This window comes from Sphaeramia orbicularis, chromosome 1, assembly GCF_902148855.1.
Source record: "Sphaeramia orbicularis chromosome 1, fSphaOr1.1, whole genome shotgun sequence".
Classification (NCBI taxonomy): Eukaryota; Metazoa; Chordata; class Actinopteri; order Kurtiformes; family Apogonidae; genus Sphaeramia; species Sphaeramia orbicularis.
This window is the reverse complement of record NC_043957.1, coordinates 50,775,942-50,803,877: the sequence shown is the minus strand read 5'-3', so window position 1 is coordinate 50,803,877 and position 27,936 is coordinate 50,775,942. Positions and strand designations below refer to the sequence as shown.

Here is a 27,936-nt window from a genome sequence, read left to right as displayed (position 1 = left end):
GTGTTCAGCCCATTGAAAAAATATCATCATGATAATTTCATGCTTAATCAGTCGTCCCCATCAAATTAGGAAAAGTCATGAAATATGAAGCAAAAAAAAAAAGTCAACTCTTATTTTTTTGAATGATAAACATTGAATGGAGTCAAATTGACCCCAAGGGTAATACGAGGGTTAGCAGAACATTTAGAACCAAAATGAGTTGTTGCAGTAATGTTGCCACTCTCAGGAAGTCATGGTGTTCTTAAAACAAGGTCATAATCTTATACCTGATTTCTGGCACTTCACAAGGAAATGCTTTTGCATGGGTCCTTAATTCCTCCGGGCGTGGATGATCAAAGCCTAGCAAGGGCAGTCAACAGCCCATTTGATCTGTGTTAATATGTCTGAACGGGAGAGGAAACGTGTGCGGGCCTTTTTTCGTCAGAGCTGCAGTGCATGTCTGGTGATGAATTGAATGATATCAAATGTATCAGAAGGGAAGATAGCGACCTTTGTAGGCAGGCTGCTACTGGGGAGCTGTGGGGTTCACACAGGGCCAGGGTTAAAAGCTGCAACTCGGAGCTTGTTTAAGTTGATGTCAGTAGGTCAGTTTGTCCCAAATAAATAAATAAATAAATAAATAACTGTGCAAATGCCATTGTGCAACACAGCTACAGGCTTATTGAGCTGGAGTTCTGTAGCACATTGTAGTGCAGTTGGTAATGCATTAACTCACCACACTAGGGACACCATAATAGTTCTAGTGCCGAGCGGATTATGTTTGTTAAGAATTATGGGTTTGCTTTTGTAAGATGACAGTTTCGGAGATAATCAAATTCTCTGATAGACACCTCATAGTTTACAAGCAGTAATTTGAGATGTTCAGTAATGTGCTCTGAAAAATATTGTGACTGCATTTATGCACTACACAACTAATGTATTATTTGTAGGGATATTAAAACGCCTTATAACTGTGCGGGCTGCTGCTGCTGCTGCATTTACATTTATAGCAGACTGGTGCTGTTGATGGATGGGGCTGTCATTCAGTTTGACAGGGGAGATAAGCTGTTGAATGCCTGGACTTAGTGGTGACCTGGATAGTGGTTACATGCCCACTGCTGTGTCAGGACAGCACCTCCATCCTCACCGCTGTCTTTTTGTGTCTATTATCAGGTCAAGGTGTGTAACTGTACTCTATCTTTCAATAGAGATCAGTTAATTGAAAATTCAGTCAAACAACGAGTCTTCAAATTATGGGTAGATGATAAACCATAATGAATACAATATTTTTCCCCTAATAAACAATACGAATATATAATTTCATCACGATAATGACGGAAGCCTGAAAAAAGAGCGTTGATTAATTAAATTTTAGAATATGAAGAATTCATACTTTCAGTGAAATAACAGATAAATGCACCGTGACATCCACATTGACACTTTGCTGTATGGAGTTATGTTGATTTCGGAGTTCATTGGGTGCACTTAAATGCACCATGAAGTCCCTGTCTGTGTATCCATGTGTCAATCTCCAACACAGCCTGCAGCAAGACGGAAACATTGCACCTGTAAATAAAACCAAAACAGCAGAGATTCTCAACATAGTTTTTTTTTTTTTTTTTTTTTTAAATGACTGCTGCGATGGAAACATTTATTTACCTGACTGCCAGAGTGCCAGATAGCCTTCTGGGATTTGTTCATCAAGCAGAGAATCTAGCAGCTTTGGCACTTGGCAGGTGTTAATTTTAAGACCCTGGCAATTGGCGAGCAGGCATGCAGGCCATGAATTGACTACTCCTCACATAATCTGTCTGTCAGTGCAGATTGAGTAGTGACAATTCTGCCAAAAATGAGTCTTCTATCATATATAACCCTACACTACTGAGCCCACGTAAGCTTTTGCAGGTTGGACAATGAACACTTTTCTTCAAAGTTGCTCCTCAATGGGTATTGACCTAGAGAACTGCAGCATGCTCACAATAGACTGTCCACGCTCTCAGCTTTTAGAGTGAAATCCGTCACTGATTAAGAGATAGTGCCACAAAGACAGATGGGCATTTTACATTGAAGACATAATAAGTTGACATTAGCTGCCAGTTACTCTCTGATGTGTAGCTAATGCCAAATGAATTGCAGCGAATTTAAATGCTGTATAAACAGGCTTCAGTAACAGTGACAGGTGCAACTGAACATAGTTTGAAAAAAAGTTGAATATAAAGGTGTAAAATGATGGACAAGGAACTTAAGTTTGGTAGTTTTTTGTGACATTATATCTAATTTCTACATTAAATCTTCTTTGAACTGCAGCATTATTTTGTAACAGGAACCACAAAGGAGAACTTGTTACATCATGTGGTCTGCCATAATGATATTCGATTATAGTATAGTATGTGTAAACAAATCAAAAACTCACCTGTAAACCACTACATCAGTTAGTTTAGGTTGTAAATTATGTCTGTTAATCTCTAATAGCACCTCTTAGTCAAAACTATACACCAGGCCACCTACTCAGGGTTATAGGCTAAATGAGCATATTTATTGTATCACCTTTTTCTTATCTTTTCATAATAATATGACTGAAAAATATACAGGGTTTCTGCAGGTCATTAAAAGTCATTAAACAGATTTTGTGAAAATTAAGGCCTTAAATGGCATTAAAAAGCATTAAATTCAATGTCCAGGGGCATTAAGAAATTGAATACACTTGATGGAGAAAAAACATTGTTATTCACTATTTATTTTGATTATATAAACATTTAATAATTTTGATCCGAAGTATAGTGTGATGATTGACAGGCCGTATTGTTAATGGCTGATAAATGAAGTCACAACACTGGATGCTTGGAATGCAACATGCTGTGAGCGTGCTCATGCCGTGGTGAAAGAATGGAGAGAATATTAGCAAAGTCAGAAAAATTGGAAAATTCAAGTTTCAGCAGAAGTGATTGGAGGAGGAACTATTCAGAACCTGGTTAAAGTCTGTCGAAGGTAAATCATCATAAAACTATATATAAAACTGTATCTGCAGTTGGACATGGGCATTAAATTTGTTTAAAGTGGCATTAAATTAGATTTGCTGGTAACTGCAGAAACCCTTTTATAATCCACATCCACAACAACATCTTTAGCAAACTATAGTTGGATGATAGACATTTGCATGTTATTTCAGCTGTAGGGACAAGCTGAACTATTACATTGAAAAACTCATCTTTTAAAGTAAACTGAAGGTAAACTATGAAGTATTAAACTTAGCCTCTCCTCTCCTCTGGTGATTAAGTGATAGTAGTGGATTTAATTAGGAGTGTGAGATGCTAGTAATGTTTATGTTTATGTTTATGTTTACGCATTTGGCAGACACTTTTTTCCAAAGCGACTTACAGGGGAAAACCAATTAAATCACTCAATCAATCAAATTTTATTTATATAGCGCCAGATCACAAAAAAGTTATCTCTTGACATTTTATATATAGAGTTGGTCAAAACCAGACTCTAAGTCAATTCTACAGAAACCCAACAGAATCCTCCTGGAGCAAACACTTGTGACTGGTGACAGTGGCAAGGAAAAACTTCCCTTTAACAGGCAGAAACCTCGAGCAGACCCAGACTCCTGGAGGATGGCCGTCTGCCTTGACCAGTTGGGGTTAAAGAGAGAGAGTAGAGAAGGGGAAAAAGAGAGAGCGATAGAGATAGAGACTGGGGGAGAGGGGGGAGAAGGGGGGAGTAGGGGGAGACACATGGAGGCGGTTGAGGATAAGTGAGTGGTGATGATGAGGGCAGGGAAGAGGCCGGACCACCGCAGCAGGTCCAGAGATAATCGTGAAAGAATCTGTGGTCATCCTGGGAAAAACCTTATTAGAATATTTAAAATGGAATGTTTGAAAGTGCTAGGACAGGAGGTGCTCTCGGAAGAGCTGGGTCTTCAGGAGCTTCTTGAAGATAGGCAGGGATGACTCTGTTCTTGCAGCACTTGGTAGAGCGTTCCACCAACGTGGAACGACCCATGAAAAGAGCCTGGATTGTCTTGTACAAGGTCTGGGGACCACCAGACTACGTTCCCCAGACGAGCGGAGTGGTCGTGGGGCGACATAAGCTTTTATTAGTGCACCTAAGTAGACAGGAGCAGACCCACGGAGAATTTTGTAGGCTAGGATTAAAGATTTGAATTTTATGCGGGCAGCTATGGGTAGCCAGTGTAACTCAATGAGTAAGGGGGTGACATGTGCCCTTTTAGGCTGATTGAAGACCAGACGCGCTGCTGCATTCTGGACCATCTGTAGTGGTTTGACAACACAAGCTGGGAGGCCTGTTAGAAGAGCATTGCAGTAGTCAAGACGGGAGATAACCATAGTCTGCACCAGGAGCTGGGTGGCCTGTTCGGTTAGGTATGGCCTGATCTTTCTTAGGTTGAACAGAGTGAAACGGCATGATCGGGTGACAGAGGCAACGTGATCCTTGAAGGTCAACTGATTATCAATCATGACTCCCAAGTTACGTACTAACTTGTTACGTACGTTCTGATTTGAATTGATAAAGCACTTTGTGACTCTGTCTGTGAAAAGTGCTCTATAAATAAAATTTACTTTACTTTACTTACTTACTACACTGGTAGGAGCCAGAGGTATGGAGTCAATAGTGATGGAGATGTCCTGCTGTATGGTTGGCTTAGCTGGGAAGACCAGCAGTTCAGTTTTGGACAGGTTCAGCTGAAGGTGATGGGCTTTCATCCATGCAGATATGTAATGAAGAAAACAGTCACAAACAAGTAAAGTGTTATTTTCTAATTGTTTCACAGTTTCATTGCATCTCTATAGGAATATTCTAGAGGGAATGCAGCTGAAGTACATGTTTTTTTCCCATCTGGTAAGTGTCACTGAGAGGTCTGGGACAGCAAGAGGCAGACAGAATTCAATCAATTGGATGACCTTTGCCCTGAGTTTTGTCTCTCAGACAGAACTGCACCACATTAAGATCAATGCAGCAAGTGAGAAAACCAAGTTACAGTGGGCAGCGTAAATGCATCACCTCACAATTCTAAAGGGTCCAAAATGATGACTGAAGGGGATCATGGAATGAGTCTATACATTTCTTGTTGAGGAACATGTTGCGTCTTTATTCTTTGTAATGAGCACACTTATCTGCAGACGGAACGGGAGAATCTCACCGTGATGTTCGGGAAAAGAAAAAAAATAGAGGTTTAAACAACACAAGTACCTTAAAACTGGTGTTTCTGAGTGTAAAAAGATAATTTAGGATAGTCTTTTAGCATCATTGGTCACAAATTCCATATTTATCTTTTAGCATGTTGCACTTCAAGTGGTCGGAGCTCATACAAGACATCTGCATCTACTCCTTCTTGGTGTTTTTGGGCTGTGGGAAATCTACATTCTGATTTTGCATAGTGGGCTTAAGTAGGAATGCAAATTATCGATTAATCCATTAATCATTAGTTGATTGACCTTACAGATCGATTAACAATTAATTGATAAGCGGCGATTTTCCTGAGACCCTGAATTTCTCTTTCAACAGGGTCCATAAGAATAAGAGCTAAATATTGTTTATATACAGGGTGGGGAAGCAAAATTTACAATATTTTGAGGCAGGGATTGAAAGACAGTGTATGACCAATTAGTTTATTGAAAGTCATGAGAATTTATTTGCCACAAGAAAATGTACATAATAGAAAATGTTTTTATTCTGTGTCCTCCTTCTTTCTCAATAACTGTCTTCACACGCTTCCTGAAACTTGCGCAAGTGTTCCTCAAATATTGGGGTGACAACTTCTCCCATTCTTCTTTAACAGTATCTTCCAGACTTTCTCGTAATAGTTTTGCTCATAGTCATTCTCTTCTTTCCATTCTAAACAGTCTTTATGGACACTCCAACTATTTTTGAAATCTCCTTTGGTGTGACGAGTGCATTCAGCAAATCACACACTCTTTGACGTTTGCTTTCCTGATTACTCATATGGGCAAAAATTTCTGAAAAGGTATGGATAATAGTGTTAGGTATGATTATGACATCAATATATGTTTGGTTTCAAAACAATTGACGTAGTGCCTGCTGAGAAAAAACAACTAAATGTTCTTTGTAAATTTTGCTTCCCCACCCTGTACTTCATGAAAAAAGCATGTCATATTCCTCAATGATTGATTTATTGAACCGTTGGATACATTACAGGCAATGACATTTATGGAGTAGAACTAAAGAAATTCTGCAGAGAAATTACATAAATAAATGGATCTGAGGAGGGACAGTTCAGAAGAAATGAGCATTTCTGACTTTGCGCCACTGACATGATGGAGCGAGATTTCAGCAGAGATCCCCCCTACCCACTATTTTCCTGTAGCCATGGGGTGACCACGGGATATAATGTTCGACATATCTGTGGCCCGGATCAGGAGCCTGGAAGATGTTTTCAACTTCTGTCTCACTGACCAGATAGTCCAGATGACCATGGACTAGACCAACCTCCAGGGAAAACGCTCCAATCCGATACCGACCCCACATTTGAGCGTGTATTTAGTCGGGGGTGCACCGCTGCCACAAACAGACGGGCCGGTCTGTGTTTCGCTCCATTGTATCCCTAAAGCCATTCTAACTCATCAACGCCATGATCCGGTTCGATGACGGGATATCCCAGCCGTGGTGTCGCAGTGTGGATAAACTGGCAGCCTTCGGACAGGTGTGGACAGGGTCACTCCTCTGTTATTCAACTTCAGCGATGAAGCCTGGTTTGGGCAGTGGCGCCCCCTACTGTCGACACCACAAATCCCGCCGTGGAAAAGGGCAATTAAGCTACAATTAATAATTCAATCAAGCAAATTCTTATCGACAATTAATAGATTGTTTACATCCCTAGCTTAAACACATGACTGTGATCAGCAGTTATCAATCACTGACCAGATTCCATCAGATGCAACCTGGACGTGTCTCAACACAAAAGCTTGGAAAAGTGGCTTAACTTTTCCATAACAGCATTAAATGACAGATCACCTCAGAAGGATACAAAAGGAAGGATTTCAGCTCCTGCAGCTTTAAAGGCTCAATGCGAGATCTACGTATGGGTTTGGGTGTGGAGTCGTTGCAGTGGGAGCTAGTAATTTGTTAATGTCAGCTAACTTGATCACCAAGTCTGTTTTGACAATGTAAAGAGTAGAAAGTAGAGAAATTAGTGTTAGTTAGTTATGTTCCACTTATTTAGGCCTTGCTTTTTGCAGGCTGAAACTTCTTTCAATAAAAGGTGAATCTGGACTTTTTCCTCTGCATCTGCTCAGTTCAGATTTGTGCATTTTTTACCACAGAAACAGAGTTCGACACTGACAGAGAGAAAGACAGAAAGAGAAAGTGAGACACAGACAGAGATATGGGGAGAAGGAGTAAGGTTGCTGCCAGTTTTTCTTTCCTCCCCAAAACCGGCAGCTCATTTTGGGCAGTGATTCAGCAAAATTGATTTCAGGAAGACCGTGCGAGAGAGAAGGGGAGAGTGAGAGAGAGAGAGAGAGAGAGAGAGAGAGGGAGAGAAACGTGTGAAGACTTTAGAAACTCCAGCCTAAAGTTGTATCAAATGATGTTATGCTGCACCTCGCGAAGCTGCTCGCATACACAGAGCTGCCCAGCTGAGAAACACGTTCGCTTCCCTCTTCCAGCTCGTCACAGTTTATCAGTTATTTAGTTGGGCTGACAGACACAGCTGTATATTTAATACAGTACACTGCTGTCTTATGGCTTAATTGGAACATTATGCACTCATTTCCCATCAGTTGCTTCTGTTCCCCTTAACGGTATATTTAGTCTAGTTGTTATCAGAGCGATGTCTCTACCCTCGCTGCCTGCTAAATGACACGCTCTCGCTGTTTTGTGTGTAAAAGTCCAACCTCTTTCATGTCAAGCCATGCCACTTGCATTTAATTACTGTATTGTAAATGTCATGGTAATTTATGGCAGAGAGAAGTGGCATTTAAAGCCAAAGATTCCTCTGAATCTGTGGCATCTGCAGAGCAAATTTGTGATTGGCTCAAGCTTTATCCTGTCTAATGTTTCTTTCCCTTTTTTTTTGTGAACTCTGATGCTACTGAGATTGAAATGAAAAAGAAGGGGAGTGAGAAAGTGCTGCATTATATTCATTAGAAGTATGTTTGCACACTTTAATATGCATATGTGAAACAGTGAAGCACAAAATCTGCTTAAAACACATGTAGTCGGTTTTTATTTGTTTTTCTGTGTGTAATTTCTGTTAAAATAAACATGGAAATTATACGCTCTTGGTTTTGTTTCTGTGGGGAATAGGGTTAGATATGGGGTCTTTGGTCCATCACAGAAAAGTGGTGCATCCGTGCTGTATTACTGTACGCAGCGCTCTGCAATCTGGGGGGATTTGGTATTCTGCTCTTAGCCCAGACTAGCAGTATCCTCCTCTGCACTGTGTGGAAATGCTGTTTCTCTAGACTGAACTAGTGTGATAGGAAAATAGAGAGAGGGTGCACATGATGAAAAGTCAGACTGAGCGAAGGGAAAAATGAAGAGCACTTAGCGGGGATTGTAAAGAATGAGAAAAAGAGAATAATTTGAATGATAAATGAAGAAATAAGCTCGTAGACGCTGTAATCTTGCAGCAAAATGACTTCCTAAAGCCTTCAGTGTCCTTGTCAGTGTGTTCCCCCTGCCTGTCTCACCTCTCTTTTCCCTCCGTTTGCCCTCATCAGGGAGCGCATGCAGCAGTCAGCCATGTACGACCTGTGTCTGGGCATGAGGCAGGTCAGCCAGGAGTTTGTACGGCTGCAGCTAACCTACGACGAGTTCCTCTCCATGAAGGTGTTGCTGCTCCTCAGCACAGGTAGGCAGCGGGCTTCCACAGGCCCACACAAGCTTCTATTTATTCATCACATACCCACCTGCTCACAGTAACTTTTCTGTGTAGCACCAGCATTTCATTTCCGCAAACTTGCCTGAAAGCATAAATGTCTCGGCTGCGTAATGAAAAACCACGTTGAAATCATTATTCAAACAATAGGATTTTGTCAACATCAATTTTTGACAAAAATGGGTAAATTCAATCCGACTTAAGACCAAACATTAGACGGATGATTAATGCTATAAATATTACCAACCTCAACAAGCTGGGCTAGAAGGCATATGAGCCTATAAATGAAACTCCCTGTTTAGTATCACTTTGGACCAGCTTTATGCTTGAAAACAGCTGCCACTCAACAAGGGACCTGCAGTGTCCCAGTTACAGCTGACCACATAGACATCAGTGCTTTAAGTAACAACTCAGAGTCGATGCCTGGATGTTTCCACCGTCACTGCAGTCAGAAGTATCTGAAACGTGTTAAAAAAAAAAAAAACATGACATTTTTTTATGATCATGTATTAACACCCATTTTACAATTTAAAGGTATAGTATCAAATCTGTCCACATTAAAATATCTTAAAGGGGTCATATTTTGCACTTTTATTAGTCTTTGGTACATTTATTTGTGTATTTGGGCCAGGGGTCACCAATCCTGGTCCTCGAGGGCCGGTATCCTGCATGTTTTAGATGTTTCCCTCTTCCAGCACACCTGACGGTCGTTATCAGACTTCTGCAGAGCTTGATGATAGGCTTATCATTTGAATCAGGTGTGTTGGAAGAGGGATACATCTAAAAAATGCAGGACAGTAGCCCTCGAGGACCAGGATTGGTGACCCCTGATTTGGACCCTAATAGTTCAAAAAGTTTGAATTTGAACCCTCCAGGTGCTGTATCTTTATATTCATTTCGGGAAAAATCAAGTGGAACTATAACCACTTACGTCCCGACATTTGCACATATAAGGTCAAGACTTCCGACAAACATTTCTCCGAGTACGTCATAATTGTTTGTCAGCAGCAGCGGTTGTAGTAAAAACTGAAAATATGTCCAAACTTTGAGCCGATGACCTAAAACGTTCAGTTGTTGGGTGAATGGGACAGAGCAGCACAGCCAACAACCTGGAGGGGGTGGGGCATGAAGTGGCTCATTTGCATTTAAAGGGCCGGCGCTCAAAACCACCTTTCTGGTGTCACTACTCAGAAATAGGGTTGAAGATGGACCTGTGGAGTTGAATTAATGAAGAATTCAGACCCAAGCATAGCATTTACAGTTTATGTAGACCACAGGGAAATGTTTTAAAATGCATAATTCCATTAAAAAAAAAAGCAAAATATCACTCCTTTAAAGTAACAGAATGACGCATGATATTATTTTAATGTTCTGGTGGGATTTCTTGCCACATAAAAATGGTCACTGAATGGTTTAATATGTGACTTGACTTTACAAGTCAGATAAAGAAGTGTGTATTCTACTTTTGGGCATATACACTGTAAGCCCGGATAAGTAGAGTTTACTCAAAAAATTTGAGGCAAGTGATTGCACTTAAATGATTTGAGTAATGATCGACTAATCAGTTGGTTTAAGTAGGTTCAACTTTAATGCTAAAAGTATTGAACTTAAACTATTAAGTAGAAAACACTAAAAGACAAGTTATTTGTACTTTAAATCTGTTGTAAAATCAACCCCACTATCCAACCATTCAACTCAGCGTTTTAGGTTACACTGACTAATTTTCTCAATTGCAGCTAGATTAATTTATCATTAATTAAACAACTTTTTTTATGACAAACTCAAAATCCTACTCCTGACCAAAATAGATATGAAATTATTCAACTTAATATATTGTAGCATGAATGGAAGTTATCCCAATGTCATTTGCTAGTACAGGAAGTATTTTTAATTTGACAAGACATCAAGGTTTCCATTGTACAGTAACAGTTGTAGATGAACAGGAAAGTCATTGTTCTTCCTCTGGCTCTGACTCATGGTGCAGCTCTACAAAAATACAAAAACAAACACATAAAGGCCAATAAACATAAAAATAACACATTTTCAACAACATGCCCAATACCCACAATGCAATGGGGAGATAAAAAGGTGTGGTCATGACTAAAACTTAGTGATTTAATTCCATTCAACTTAAACTTTTGCGTAATTTCAACTATGTCTGCAAATTAGTAGAATATACTTAACATTTTATAGTGACATCATAAAACTTCAATCATTTAAGTGCATTGTAATTAAAGCATTTTAGTAAATACAAATTCCGGGCTTACAGTGTACAAGGGTAAAGATGGACCTGTGGAGTTGAATTAATGAAGAATTCAGACCCAAGCATAGCATTTACAGTTTATGTAGACCACAGGGAAATGTTTTAAAATCCATAATTCCATTTTTTTTTTAAAAGCATAAAAGCTTTATTACATATGTCGTTGACTTGTGCACTTCCATTAGTAAGTTAAACATTAACTCACTTTATTATTCTTGTAGGGAAATTTTGTCTCTGCAATTTACCCGTCCTAATTCACATACAGCACCTAGCATTAGCATTAGTGATTAGCATTAGGACATTAGGAGCAGTGAGCTGCCATTTACAGTATTGTAAATGTATTGTGATTTTGTTCCACGTCTACAGCATTATATCCTCTGTAAAGGAATTTATAGAGTTAATACTGTGTAAATTCTTACCATTTTGTAGATGGCCCTTAACTAAGCTTCACCCCCGTAATTACTATTACTACCTCTGAAACTGAACTATGGCATTTTGAATGAAAAAACCTGAAAAAAAATAGTTCTGAAATTTCAGAAAGAGGTCAACATAAAGGCCTACAATATGCAGTTGAGAGCTGTAATCACAAAATAATTTAATCACAGAGTATTGTGAATGAATAGGACTATAAAACTGAAACAACAAGCTCAGTGCTCACAATGTAAAGGCCAGTGTGCACAAGAAACATTTAAAAGAGCAGCAATGTTCCATCTAGGTAATGTTTAGTTGTGTTTAGATATCGGTTCTGGTAGTTTTGATCGTCTGTTTTAAGCTTGCTGTTTGCTAAACTGGATCCACACATTGGATCTAATCAAAGTTACCTTTCATTAGATCCAGTGTATCTAACATAGGAGTTTTGAGTTTTCTTTCATCATATATGGATTCAACTGTGAGTGAGCTGAATCCATATTCTACATCTCTCCTCTTGTGTGTCTGGCTTTGGAGGAGGGTAAAACACAACATCCCCAACTAAACATCGAGGATATCTGCTGATGGATCTGCTGGTTTGCCATTGTCCCGTGGCCTGAACGCTTGCCAGAGTGCCACTGCCTTTTTACAGACGCTAACATAGGATTGGATAGTAGCCATTTTTGGGAGGGGCTTAGTGAAGGGCCGATCCTGCACTTCTCTACACAACAGAAATAAGTAAAAATGTAACTCTGACACATAACAACACATTAGTTAACTAGAATGAATACTTAGTAATATGGAAATGTTTTGTTCACAGTGTATATTTTTTATTATTTACATGCCATTTTAAACACACACACAACACTTACCATTATGTAAGTTGACTCATCTAAACCAGGGGTGTCAAAGTCATTTTAGTTCAGGGGCCACATTCAGCCAAATTTGATCTAAAGTGGGCCTGACCAGTAAAATAATAACATAATAATATATAAATAATGTCAACTCCAAACTTTCCTCTATGTTTATGAGCGAAAAAAGTAAAATATTCGATGAAAATGTTTACATCTACCAACTATCCTTTAAAACAATCTGAATAACATGAACAAACAGAAATTTCTTTCGAAAACTAACAATATTCTATCTCAGTTTATCATTTACACATGTAAATTACGACTTACAGATCACAGTGGATCTACAAATACACAAAACATTTAATAACAGGCACAATACTGGTAAACTTGCACTTTAGACATTTCAAAATGTTCATATTAGTTCAGGTTATTTGTGTTTTTGTGATATGATTGTTTGTTTTAGTGTAAATACAGTAAAATGACATGAAAATGTTTACATTTACAAAGAGAAAAATTTGGAGTAGTGAGTATTTATAGGTTATTATGATAGTATTTTACTGATCTGACCCACTTTAGATTACATTGTTCTTTATGAGGAGCCTGAATTAAAATGATTAATATCTTAAGTGTAATTTTTGCATTTCACAAATTCATCCCATGGGCCAGACTGGACCCTTTGGTGGGACGGATTTGGCCCCCAGCCCACATGTTTGAGACCTCTGATCTAAGCATTTAATATTATACTAGCAAATGTTATTATTAATACAATGGAATGTAAATGAGGCTTGAAAACATTCCATTATTTCTGTGCAATGATGCCATGCTACTTCATAACACCATCAAACTGCATGTATGTTTTTTGTTACTGTTGTGACTGCAATAGTATAATAATAATAATAATAATAATAATAATATTTTCCAGTAGCAGAAATTACTCACAATGTGGATATCATTTCTATTCCAATCTGAAATCATTTCTTTACAATAACCCACAATGATAGAACTAATCCCGTGCAATGAAAGTGTTACCCATGACAACATGAATCTGCTATGACATAAGGTATGGTATTAAAGCGTCCATCGTCATGTATGTGTAGACCGGGCAGCTGATTGACCTATAAATACAGTATGATGGGGCTTTAGACGCTGAGGTCATGAGTCCAAATATTGGACCGCTACTGTAGTATCTCAGTCAACTTACAATATCTTTTATGTCGCCTAAGATATGTATGATTTGCTAACATATTCTAATATATCCTTCTACACGCTGATTTCACTTTTAAATAACGTTTCATGGGATTTTTTTCTGAAAGGTCGACCCTAATATTGTCAAGGTTTTTGACAGACTATATACTGGCAGTACTTAAGGGCTGTATTTCAGATATGCAAAAATCTTAGCCTCAGTGTCCACAGTATCCACAGTGGTCAGACCTGCTGTAGTTTATAAGGAAAAATGCATAACAGATCTATCACCTAGTACCAGGGGAAGAACTACAGGGGGGGCACGGAGGGGCAGCTTCTCCCCTGACTGTGCAGCCTTGCCCTCATAACTTATGTGCTCTCCAAACTTTTCTAAAATATAAAATATGCCACTATGTCTAAAAGCTTCTCAGAGCATTGAAAAAAAAAGACCAAAAAAGTTAAATTAAAACTATTTTATTCCACTACATCTCATTGTAATAATTTTTACCAAGTAGAGTACTTGCTTGAGCACTGGCCTTGTTCCTACTATACATTAAGACAGTGTTTTTCAACCTTGGGGTCGGGACCCCACATGGGGTCGCCTGGAATTCAAATGGGGTCAGCTGAAATTTCTAGTAATTGTTAAAAAAAATAATAATAATTAAAAAAAAAAATGATAAAGCTTACTAATAAAAAACATATGTTGAGTTGACAGAGACAATCCCAATCCGTAAAAGACAAACTGTGAAGCTGAAACTGAAGCACTGTGGTACTGTTTATCTGTCAAATGTTCATTGTGGTCAGTTTCAGGTGCTGCAGCTCTTTCATAATTCATAGTTTGAGTTCTTGTTTGTTCAGTATTAATTGTCAGTCTTGTAAATCCAAGCTGGACTGATAATATATCCATAATAATATACATTATAGAGACTAAATATCATCTAAAATTAACCTTTATTTGCAACATAGTATAGCAAACTATTACATGATCAAAAAAAATTTAATTTTAGCAAAAAAAAAAAAAAAAAAGTCCCCATTTTGAATGTTTGGGGTTGCCAGAAATTTTGGATGTTAAAATGAGGTCACGAGCCAAAAAAAAGGTTGGAAACCACTGGATTAAAATCACTTGGGTAGTGTTTGGATAGAAGGCATAACATAACAATAAATGGTTAAAAGTATTTTTGTTATTTATTTGTCGAATCCATTTACATGACACACCATCCTCCCATCCTGCGAAGACCTCATTCCATGCAAAATGTAAAATTTCCTAGATCCTCCTCCTGTTTTCTAAGCCCATACAGGCAGTTATGATCTGTTGTTTGTGGAAATTAACTATAATTACCTATATTGTGATATCAAATGTCACTTTTTTTTTTTGGCTGTTTTGTTCCAAGCTTGCCAAATTCTCCCACATCTCGTAGCCTTAAACACCGTCTCACACATAGGAAAACATATTGATAAGGTGTCCTGTATTCTGTTCCTTCCATCATACACCTATGAGATGGCAGCCTTTGAAAAGCAGCCCTACATCTCTACGCTGTTGGCAGTGCTCATACCCACCTTCCTGGCACCCGCAGTGTTTCCTTTTTAAAGTCTGCTTGATCATGCTTTAAGCTCCTGGTAATCCGTTAACATGCAAATCAAGTGTGGAAATAGACATTCTGTTGAATCTACCTGTTTGTGATACAAAATACAGTACATGCAAATAAAAAGGAAAGGATTTTTAAAAAAAAAATTTTATCTTTTTTTTTTTTTATTTGCCACAATTTAAAGAAGGTCTCACTCGAACCAAACCTCCCCCACATCCTCGAGGACAGGATGTGTTGGACCAAGTCACTCGGCTGGAAACTAAAATCAGTGGTTTGTTCTTGTGTGACTGAGATGCAGTGTTCACTTGTAACAATTATAGATTCCACGAGCCACATGATTCCACTTGTGTCATAACCTCACTGTCCACACCCGCTAGCATCTATCAAAAAGATAACCACAAAGCTCCGAACTATTTGAGGACAGGCCGCTGCTGCCACCCTGAGTGTGTGTGTGTGTGTGTGTGTTTGTGTGACTGTAGATCCGTGGTAGTTAGAGAGGGAGAGACAGGTGAGGATAAGTGGGATGATGACGGAGAGTTGTGGCAAAGCTATTTGAAGAGTCTGCACACTGGCCAGACTTCAACTCTTTGAACTTCAGCGGTGGTGCCAATCTGTGGAAATATTCATTGGCAGGGTATTTATTTTTCAGTTACTGAGTCTTGTGAAAGTGGTGTGTTAACGCAGGCAAAACACAACCTGGGTAAACTTCCCTAGAATTAGCATTTTAACTGATTTACACCCACAATCTACAACAAGACTAGGGTTTTTGACATTTCTTTGTAATGCAACCAATCACATAGGATTTAACACATTTCCATCAAATTCAGTTTAGTTGCAGTTCGTGTCCTTATCAGTCCAGATTCCTATTGTACATGTATACTGGAGATTTGAAGGTACATTTTTTAAAGGAGTGGTATTTTGCTTTTTTTTTAATGGAATTATGCATTTTGAAACATTTCCCTGTGGTCTGCATAAACTGTAAATGCTATACTTGGGTCTGAATTCTTCATTAATTGATTATACAACAGTCAGCAGGAGCCATTTGTTTTCTGTTTGGAGATAAAAGCTTTATTTGTTGTTACTCCTTGTTACGCAAGTTACTGAAGTTGGGAAAAAAGGCTGTAACCAAAATCTAATGTTTTAGTCAATCCAATGCATTCTCCATTGATCCAGTGGCTACCGTGTCCTGCTGTTTTAAGCCTTAACTTCACGTACTTCTGTTACTTTACTTGGAAATCCTTGTTGGTTTTCAAATGTAAAACTGTATTAGTCTGTTTTCTGTTAAATCCATCAGTTTACGTCTGCAACACTGACTTAAACACTAATGTTTGAATATCTTATTCATTTACGCTTGTAGAATACAGGGTGAGTCAGAAAAAAACGCTCTTTTCATTTAAAGAAATTGTACCACTGAAATGGAAATGCTTATTTTTCTTTTGATCATACAGTCATATTGATGTGGTCATTGAGCATGTCTGGCGATTGAATCATTGATTTATGGCATAGCATAACAGAGGGAATGTCCATTGTTTATTGTGCACCGAAATATCTGCCAACACAGTTTATGCCACCGTGAATGAAATTGAAATTGTCAACCATTACAGCATGTTTACTCGCCATCAAAATGTTTTGTCTCAACGAAGTCGTCCGGCACGACCTTCAACCTGGCTACCATTCAGATTGATGCAAATCTGTGCTCGTTGTCGCATCTCTAACACAGCTCTTCTCGCCATTCGTGTTCGTCGTAGGGCTTGGATTTCAGCCGTGATGCGATTTCGGAGTTCCTGAAGAGTTTGTGGAACAGTCTGATACACACGGTTTTTAAGATACCCCCACAAGAAAAAATCAAGGGGGGTCAAGTCCGGGGATCGGGGAGAATTTTGTCACCATGAAAGCTCTCTGCACATCCGTAAATTGTGGTCTTGCCATGATGAAAACTCCCTGGGCACTGTCATGTAGGCCTATGTCCTGAGTGTGAAAGCAAAGCCCCGACTCCTGTAATTGTTGTCAATTTCAAGTTTGTTCACTGTGGCATACATTGTGTTGGCAGGTATTTCAGTGCCCAATAAACAATGGACCTTCTCTCTCTTATGCAATGCAATAAATCTATGACTACATCACCAGACATGCTCAATAACCACATCAATATGACTGTATGGTCAAAAGGAAAATCAGTGTTTCCGTTGTAGCAGTACAATTTCTTTAAATGGAAAGAGCGTTTTTTCTGACTCACCATGTATACACTTCTTTATCTGACTTGTAAAGTCAATTCACATATTAAACCATTCAGCGACCATTTTTATGTGGCAAGAAATCGCACCAGAACATTAACATACGTCATGCGTCATTCTATTGCTTTAAAGGAGTGATATTTTGTTTTTTTTAAATGGAATTATGCATTTTAAAAAATTGCCCTATGGTCTACATGAACTGTAAACGCTATGCTTGGGTCTGAATTCTTCATTAATTCAACTCCACAGGTCCATCTTGTGTTCATTAATACAACCAACAACTGAACATTTTAGGTAATCAGCTCGAAGTTTGAACATATTTTCAGTTCTTACTACAACTGCTGCTGACAATTATAGATAGATGGATAGATGGATAGATAGATAGATACTTTATTAATCCCAAGGGAAATTCAAGTATTCAGCAGCTTTGCAGACAGCACAAGAAAACAAAAAATAGACAGACCAAAACAAAACAAAAACAGTGGGTTAGTAACCAGGTTGACATTAAGGTTAGAATATATACTCTAAAAGACACTTGCTAAAGAACTACCTCTAAAAGAGCTTCCTGTACTGTACTATAAATAAAGACTTCTGATTGTATTTACACATTTCAGGGCAGTGATATAAAGTGAAAAAGTGATATAAGTGTCACAGTGATAATTATGTCGTACTCAGAGAAATGTTCGTCGGAAGTCTTGACCTTATATGTGCAAATGTTGTGATGTAAATAGTTATAGACGTAACAAATTAAGCAGGAATTCAAACAGGTTGTAGAAATCCACTGGATTTTTGCCAAAATGAATATAAAGATAGCTTTGCAGCACCTGGAGGGTTCAAATTCAAACTTTTTGAACTATTAGGGTCCAAATACACAAATAAATGAACCAAAGACTAATAAAAGTGCAAAATATGACCCCTTTAAAGAGGTATATCTTTGTAGGTAAAGAAGAAGGAAAATTTCCAGAGACTATTTTTGTAGAGTGGAAAAACACCGAGAGGGCTTCATCACATGTCGCAACTATTATAACCTGAAGGTTAATATCAACAAAACCAATCAACGTTTTGTGGAAAACCAGAGAAACAGGAGAACCACTGTTCTGTTTGTCATCCAGAGAGACAGTGAAGTGGGTCAGTACGTAATAGCCAGATAAATATTTTTGCACAGCAGTATGATATCACAGCCATGTTTGGGATATAAAAATGTCACCACATCATCGTTTTGTCCTATTATACATGTGTGTGAAATTTCTGTCACAATTATTGCCTTGTGTGAATTCTTGAGTTAGGCCCAAAGAATGTGTTTTGGGAGGTCACAGTGACCTGTTTCACTTTGACCGTCAAATTATAATCAGTTCATCTCTGAGTCCAAGTGAACATTTGTGCCAAATTTGAAGAAATGATTGTCACAAGAAAGGAATGGATGGAAGAATGATTAAGCAAAAAATATTAATAAACAAAACAACACATTAGATTACATCCCAACTGTGTTGAAATGAGAAGTCTGGTCATCTCATCATGTTTTGCCACTACTAAGAGGGGTGGAACAATGTCAATACTGGAATATATTATATCATGCAGTATATATATCAGGGCTGTCAAACTCATTTTAGTTCAGAGGCCACATCCTCCCAGTATGATGTGAAGTGGGCCGGACCAGTAAAATAATAACATAATCATACATTAATAATGTCAACTCCTAGCTTTTCTCTATGTTTCAGAGTGAAAAAAGTACAATTACATTATGAAAACATTTACATCCACAAACTATCCTTTAAAAAATGTGAATAACTTGAACAACAAGAAAATTAAGTGCCGTTTTAACAGTATTATGTCTCAGCTTTTCATTTATACATGTACAGATCACAGTGGATCTACAAATACACAAAACATTTAGTAACAGGCCAAATATTTAAGACATTGCAGGTTGTTCATATTTGTATATTTATTTTTTTGGGCACTCACTGTTTTGTGAAAGGATAGTTTATAAATGCAAACACTGTCATAATGTAATTTTTGTATTTTACTGGTCGAACCCACTTTAGATCCAATTGGGTTGAATGTGGCCCCTGAACTTAAATGATTGTTAATATCTTAAGTGTGATTTTTGCATTTCACAAATTCATCCCATAGGACAAACTGGACCCTCCCGTGATGTATATATTATACACTATGTTGACAAAAATATTGGGACATGTTGAATTTTGGTGTTTCATTGCTAACATGCTACAAAATGATAAAGATAAACATCATAATATAATCATATATGATAAATGGTACATTTGTATTTCATCTTGAAGGGTAACTTTGTTCACATTGTCATTTTGTTTTTACATGACATTGAATTTGTCGTCACTATAATGGTTTTAAATGTTCTACCTTCAGATTTTTTTTTTTTTTTTATAAATATTCTCATCATCAATAATCATTTTAAACCAGAAGTACCCATCTGGGTTCTACAACTCTTACCCAGGAAGTTCAAATTTGTGAAAATGTAATCCTTGAATAAATACAGCATCTCTGCTTTTTGACTTTTTAGGGGTATTTCTTTTTTCAGTTACACAGCTATCATGACGTATCATGATGATATCAAGTATGACAGACTCACTGTGTCATGATACCAATGATTACACACGCAATACAGTGTAATGTGTTACTCTGACGCACACTTCTATCATATAAGCTGCGATTACTTAAACTGAAAATGGCCCCTTCGCCTTTTGTATTAGTCATAGTAGAATATATGCAGCACATAGCAGGAGAGTATTCCCTGGATTGAAGCTATAAGGTTATTTTGGATTCCTACTGCAGTGACATATAGAGGAGGCGGTGCGAATGCCTTTCCCCTGATATAAACTCTATGTTTTTGAGTCGTCTGGAAGCAGGGGAGCTCTGGCTGGACTTCTGCAATTGGATGTTGGGATAGATGAGGCAGAGTGAGAGAGAATACAGAGAGGTTAAGAAACCAGGAGGGAAAATGGAGATTTAAAGGGTGAAATCAGACAAATGTTGACAGCGAGAGCTAGTGTTGGTAAGGAAGAGACAGGTGCATAGCTATGGGGAGAAAAGAAAGAGAAGACAAAGGGGGTGGCAGAGCTGGTCCTTCTGGTCCTCTGGAGGTTTTCCAGAGAGCCCTGCTGTACTTAATAAAGGCCAGTCAAGCACCAGGCAATACTCCAAGACCTGCTATTTTTCTCCACTTCCTTCAAAGCCGGGCTGGAATTTTGAGGGAGAGGGCGCAGATAAAAGCAGCAAGGATACAGAACTAAAATAAGGAATTCAAGGTGCCTTTGCAATGAGGCCAATGATTTTAATGTACTCTGGTTATTGGATTTTGTCAAACTGCAGCAAAGAAATACGAGGGAGAGAAACGAAAATCATTATTTAATGCCTTATTTCTGACACGCAGCAGAGAAAAGTCCCGTCCTGTACCTGCATATTCCGGGGTGACGATGGAGGTAATTTCATGTCTGTTTCTAGATTTTCTGAGACATCGTAGGAACCTTGTTTAGTTACAGCCATTCAGAGATAATGCCCGGCCCTTGTGGAAGGAGTACCAGCAGAAATGTTTACAGAGGAGTTGTCAGAACTTGTCAGCTGCGCAAGTACTACAGAGTCAGTGAGTGTGTGTATGCCTTTGGGCTGGTTTGGAAAATATTGTGCGTGTGTGTGTATGTGTGTGTGTGTATGTGTGCGCACGACATAGAGAGAACAAGTGAAAGAAAAAGAGGGAAGGAGGGATAAAAAAGAAAGAGAGAAGGGTTGTTATTCCTCTCTGACCTTGGCTAAGGTTTCACTGAGCCTGCGGTGTCTCATGACCCTGTTTGGATTCAGTACAGGAGCGGTGGCCTGCTCCAACCAGTTACACTCCTCACCTCTGCACAGGCATACATAGCACTGCTAGATTATCTCCTTCATTTACGTTTCTTACTAAAACGAATCTTATTCCCGATGCCACTCTGCAAATTCACCGTGTAATTTTGCAGACACGATGGTGACACACTGTACAGTTAATGACACGAAAGCCTGATCCACACTATTTATAATGCTCCAATCATTTTCATTCAAACTAGTCATCAGTCTGTTTTGTATAGTTAAGTATGAAGTGTTTAGATCTTTTACTTAAAGGAGTGATATTTTACTTGTTTAAAAAATGGAATTAGGCATTTAAAAACATTTGACTGTGGTCTACATAAACTCGGCCTGATCACAATCAAGGTGTACAAGTATATTTGCGTCAGTTATTAATTAGTATTGCAAAAAGATACCTCCCAAAACCATTCCCAAAATGTTTCTTTGGCCATCTTATTACTAGATCTTGCAATCCTTCAAATTTGAAGAAAATCGGATAAAAACTGATAAAATGGCGACCCAATGAGCGTGAAAATGTGCACGATTTTGTTGTACATAATGTTTTGTAGCATAATAAATAATAACTACTCAACTCCTGTGCCCTTTTTTTTTTTTTTTTTTTTTTTTTTTTACAAAATACACACATCACATTGCTTTTCATTTATCGATCATTTTTGTTGAACAGCTGTTTGATTATCAATTCTTATTTTCAGTATTAAGACAACCATTATTTTATGAAAACCTTTCTTTTACAGCCCTTTAATTGTAATAATAGAATGGGAACCTGTTATTTAAGTATTACTATGACTAAATATGCACAACTAGACGGATTTTGGTCTGCTCCCTGGCTGCAGAAAATTTGGTAACAATGTGGCGAACAGATGTTTACGTCAAACCGCATGTTTTCAATGGTGCGCTGTTCACCAAAATTCATGTAGTGTCCGTACACCAGTATACTTCCATCAATAATATGGCGCATATGCCTTATAGATATATTGTTATAACTTGTTCACAAATGTTTATTTACTTCTGTACCAGGAAGACTTAGTTACAGATCTAACAGAGATGCGACCATGTGGTAAGCCAGATTTCCATTCCAATCTTGTAGGGTCTGTACACCATTTTCAAAATATGTGGGTCTAATTTTATTGTTTCTGTCAATATATGGAATTTTTCAGCACACATGCTTTGGACACGACATCTATGCAATAAACAATGCATGATTATCCTGAGTGCTGAAATATTTGTTTATCTTTGTAGGCATTAAATATGGAGGCTATTAGGCTGGAGTGTCGGTACACCCAATAATTTCTGATTTGACAGGGGCAAGCCTGCGAAATTTTTTAGTAGACACCATAATACAAAAATATTTTGGACTTTAAAAGAGGAATATCAGACAAATAAAATGGCCTGTCTGATTTTTTGATAGCGCATTATTATTTTTTATCTATATGTGCACCCTCTCTGGTAGCCTTGATTGTGACCAGGCCGACTGTAAATGCTATGCTTGGGTCTGAATTCTTCATTAATTCAACTCCACAGGTCCATCTTCAACCATATTTCTGAGTAATGACACCAGAAAAGGTCGTTTTGAGCACTGGCCCTTTAAATGCACATGAGCCACTTCAAGCCCCACCCCCTCCAGGTTGTTGGCTGTGCTGCTCTGTCCTGTTCAACCAACAAATGAACATTTTAGGTAATCGGCTCGAAGTTTGGACATATTTTTAGTTTTTACTACAACCGCTGCTGATGACAAACAATTATGTCGTACTCAGAGAAATGTTCATCGGAAGTCTTGACCTTATACGTGCAAATGTTGTGACGTAACTAGTTATAGACTAAACAAATTAAGCAGGAATTAAAACAGGTTGTAGAAATCCACTTGATATTTGGCAGAATGAATATAAAGATAGCTTTGCAGCACCTGGAGGGTTCAAATTCAAATTTTATGAACTATTAGGGTCCAAATACACATATAAATGTACCGAAGACTAATAAAAGTGGGTTTAGCAAAATATGACCCCTTCAAATGCTATACAGGGGTTGGACAAAATAATGGAAACACCTTAAAAAATCAACAAAATATAATTTAATATGGTGTAGGTCCGCCTTTTGCGGTAATTACAGCCTCAGTTCTCCGAGGTACTGATTCATACAACTTGTGAATTGTTTCCAAAGGAATTTTAAGCCATTCTTCAGTTAGAATACCCTCCAAATCTTTTAGAGACGATGGCGGTGGAAATCGACGTCTTACCTGAATCTCTAAAACTGACCATAAATGCTCAATAATGTTGAGGTCTGGGGACTGTGCCGGCCATACGAGATGCTCAGCTTCATTAGAATGTTCCTCATGCCATTCTTTAACAATTCTAGCTGTATGGATTGGGGCATTATCATCTTGAGGTGAAGGTGTTTCCATTATTTTGTCCAACCCCTGTATGTAGTATTTCTCTTTTCAAATATTTGAAAATGACCTAAAATTTCATTACAGTAGTGAGAAGTCCTGAGGTGGTGCCAAACATGTCGATATATTGGATTGTAGAGATTGATTGAGCTGATTTTACAGAGCATTGGATTCATGTGACCACTAGAGGGAGTAGTGAGTCACTCTGTTAGGCTGTCATGGTGAGGAAAACTAACATCACAGGGCCTTTGACCAAATCATCAAAAAAAGTGATGAACTTATTTGTTTTTATTAGTGGTTTTCATATTTTGAGATCCAGGTTGGGATGGTATGGGGGTCGCCATTGGTCCGGGGGGGGTGGGGGGGTTATACTTTGTGTGTCACAAAATCCTGGATCATAAAATGTGAATTTTTTTCTTTGTATTGTACTTTTGGAGATGCACAATGACAATAAATAAAAAAATGATTTAAAAAAAAGTGATTAGCTGATGTGACAACCACTTAATAACAGCTTTTAAGGTGAAGACATACCAACCGGATTTTCGGCGGTCGGACGTCGTCGGGCAGTCTGGCTAGGTCGGTGACATGAGTCTGTTTGGTGTGTTCTGAGCGATTGGCCATTCTTATTGTATGTTAATTGGATATAGTTCAAACTCCACTTCCACCAGTTCCAACAGTAACATGCTGCTCTGACACTGATGCTTCACTATCTATATTATAAAAGGGAACTTTGTATGTTTGTATATACAAGGACACCAAATAAATCGGGGGACTCGTCATATAGTTAATGGGAGAGGAAGAGGTAAGATGTAGAGTGCAGAAGTTCTGATACACTTATTTTTTTATTTCTTTTTTTTTTTTTATAGTTTTGGTCTGTTCCAATGTTTGGTTTTTGGGCAAGATATCGAATGATTTGAACATTTCTTCAGCTGAAACCACATGAGACAATATGAGGGAAAAAAATCATTATTTTGGTTATAGACATCTGAAATATGAGCACAACTACACACTGTGTAGTGGAAAGCACTGGTTTAATATTTAACAATGTGCTGTGTTTAAAAAGTGTGTAATGTTACCCATTCTATTAAATTTTAATCTTAAAGTTTTAATATGTAAAATTTGTGTGTTACTGTGAAGTTTGTGTTGGAGTGTGTTTTGTTCTGGGAGCAGGTTATTTGTTGACCTAATTGACTCTATTTTAAGTTAACAAACATTTCACAACCACAATACTGATTTTTATTTATAACACGTTTTCACCGGTATCAACTCAATCTGCCTCAACTTTACTTGACTTGGTTTGTGTTTTTGTGTTTTGGTACCAGCACATTGTGTTTCCACTGCAGTTCTAGTACCCTGTTGGTGTGGATGGTGTATCCACTGTAGTTAGTGGAGGCTTAGCTATTTAACTCTAACATCCAACAGATGATCAGTACTGGTCATTCATTTTAAGGTTAGAGTTAGGGGGAAAGATAGGGTTACATTTTAGCCATGTTGATCCTGAACTAGACTAGATTATGTTTCAGTCACATGTTAAATACAGAAATTAGAAGATATCCCATTTTGAATGAAGCCTTTTACCCTTTTAAGGCTACCATTATAACAGGCTGTCTAGGTTTCTTTATGTTGTTTTTGCAATAAATGTCAGAAAATGTCTTTTTTTGCCAATTGTTTTGCTCCTCTTTTTAGGAAGAACTTAACTTTCAATATCTGGCCATTAATTATCATGTAATTATATGTAATAAATGCTTAAAACAGTGTGTTATAGTAAAAAAAAATACAAAAACAGACTTGAATTTATTATCACATTCATTATGAAAAACAAATGCAAATGTGCATAACAAAACTATGAGATTACAGAACTAAACGTTTTACTATTTTACATGTGCTCAACCATTTTTGTTCATCTAGAGCATTCTGCATCCATGTCGAAGCTTCTTATTTTTGGTTATTTCTGGTCATTTGTAGCCCGTGTGATAGTCTGTGTTCACTTTCTGTCAAGTTGTAGACACAGCCCCTCATTTCACTGAGAAAAACATCCATGATCTGTTTCTTTTACAGATAATGCATCTCTTTCTGCCCTGGCTAGCTCTCTGCATATATATCTATATTATAAAAGCCAAGTGGCCTTTGTATATGTGTGTGTGTGTGTGTGTGTGTGTGGGGGGGGGGGGGGGGGGGCAGGATTCACACATAATCCAGAAAGAGTTGACTGCTGCAGTTTGGCATACTTTTGTGTTTTTGGTCAAGGTACAGACTAGTGAAAACAGCAAGTTGATAGGACCAGTAATTAATAATTAGTAATTTTGGAATACAACAGCCTTACAATCACATTCCTATACTGCTGGACAAATGTGGTACAGCATGTACGAATACACAACAGCATAGAAACTACCACATCTAGAATCCGTGGATTCTCACGGGTCAACGCGCTAGTTTACATACAGGGTGGGGAAGCAAAATTTACAATGAACATTTAGTTGTTTTTTCTCAGCAGGCACTACGTCTATTGTTTTGAAACCAAACATATATTGATGTCATAATCATACCTAACACTATTATCCATACCTTTTCAGAAACTTTTGCCCATATGAGTAATCAGGAAAGCAAACGTCAAAGAGTGTGTGATTTGCTGAATGCACTTGTCACACCAAAGGAGATTTCAAAAATAGTCGGAGTGTCCATAAAGACTGTTTATAATGGAAAGAAGAGAATGACTATGAGCAAAACTATTAGGAAAAAGTCTGGAAGATACTATTAAAGAAGAATGGGAGAAGTTGTCACCCGAGTATTTGAGGAACACTTGCGCAAGTTTCAGGAAGCGTGTGAAGGCAGTTATTGAGAAAGAAGGAGGACACATAGAATAAAAACATTTTCTATTATGTCAATTTTCTTGTGGCAAATAAATTCTCATGACTTTCAATAAACTAATTGGTCATACACTGTCTTTCAATCCCTGCCTCAAAATATTGTAAATTTTGCTTCCCCACCCTGTATATATATTATATATTATTTTACAGCTAAAATATAAGTATCGATGAACTATACAACCAGAAAAAAACAGTAGAAAAAAACATAGCACAACTCAACAAAACACTGTAAAACACACTGGTAGAACACTTCAAAACAGCATTATCACGGTTACATACAATTACTTACAAGAATTCACTGCAAAAACACTGCTAAAACCTTTCTAAAAGTAATGATTGTCTCTCATTAACTGCACCTGCTGTTCTGTCCTGCTTCGGTCTGCTACTTTCTACTTCCCGAGTCCTCTACCATAATGAGTTTAATATCAGTCGAAAGCTCAGAAAGAAATCTCAGCCTTCAGATGCTGGTTGAATTTTGTCAACAGCGCAAATGGTTCAGGACTTACGGTAATTTGAATATACGGTGTAGGCAAAAATGTGACGCCAGAGACACAACCGTCCAAAAGGGGTTAAAGGCTCACTCTAATCATTCCCCCTAAAGTTTGCATGTTAAATGGATAAAAATCATATGTGCTGATGCTATAGCAATACTGGACTGAACAGTCTGTGACCTGCATGGTTTCATCACTTATCCTTTTAGTGTCTCATTGGTTCGCTTGGAGCTTTGTGGAGGTGGTACTAAAAGTAGTACCTGATAGTACCTTCTATCATGTGATGGAAATGTAAAAACCTATCTCCAACATAGCACCAGCACAAATGATATGCATTGAACCTTTAAATCTGAAGTTATCAAACAAATGCTGAAGTTCCCTCTAAAGATATATATGATATGATACGAAACGAGTGCTGCTCCCCATGGTGCAAAAAAACAAAGAGGGCATGCAACAGTAAGAACAGAACAAGATATATACACAGGTTGAAAAAACTATGTGCGCTAAAGTATGCATATGTACGAAAATGTAAAAAAAAAAAAAAATTCAATACAGTGTAAAAAGTGAAAGTATTGCAGTGTAAGTGCAAATGGAAATACTGAGGTAAAGCACATGTACCTCAGACCTTTATACTTACTTTATACAGTACTTGAATGAATGTACATAGTGCAGTGTTTTTCAACCTTGGGATCGGGACCCCACATGGGGTCACCTGGAATTCAGATGGGGTCGCCTGAAATTTCTAGTAACTGATTAAAAAAAACCAAAACAACTTACGAATAAAATAATATATGGTGAGTTGACAGAGACAATTACAATCCATAAAAGACATGACAAACTCTGAAGCTGAAACTGAAGCACTGTGGTACTGTTTCTCTATCAAATGTTCATTGTGGTCAGTTTCAGATGCTGCAGCTCTTTCATAATTCATAGTTTGAGTTCTTGTTTGTTCAGTATTAATTGTC

General features: G+C 37.9%; 1 protein-coding gene across 1 annotated transcript in view; it reads left to right on the top strand.

The window, feature by feature from the left end:
* The window catches only part of nr3c2 (nuclear receptor subfamily 3, group C, member 2), a 173,942-nt gene that overhangs the window by 134,291 nt on the left and 11,715 nt on the right, over positions 1-27,936 (top strand). Inside the window, exon 8 of the mRNA XM_030140900.1 lies at positions 8,682-8,812. Within this exon, the coding sequence (XP_029996760.1) occupies positions 8,682-8,812 (131 nt within the window). The remainder of the gene's footprint in view (positions 1-8,681; positions 8,813-27,936) is intronic.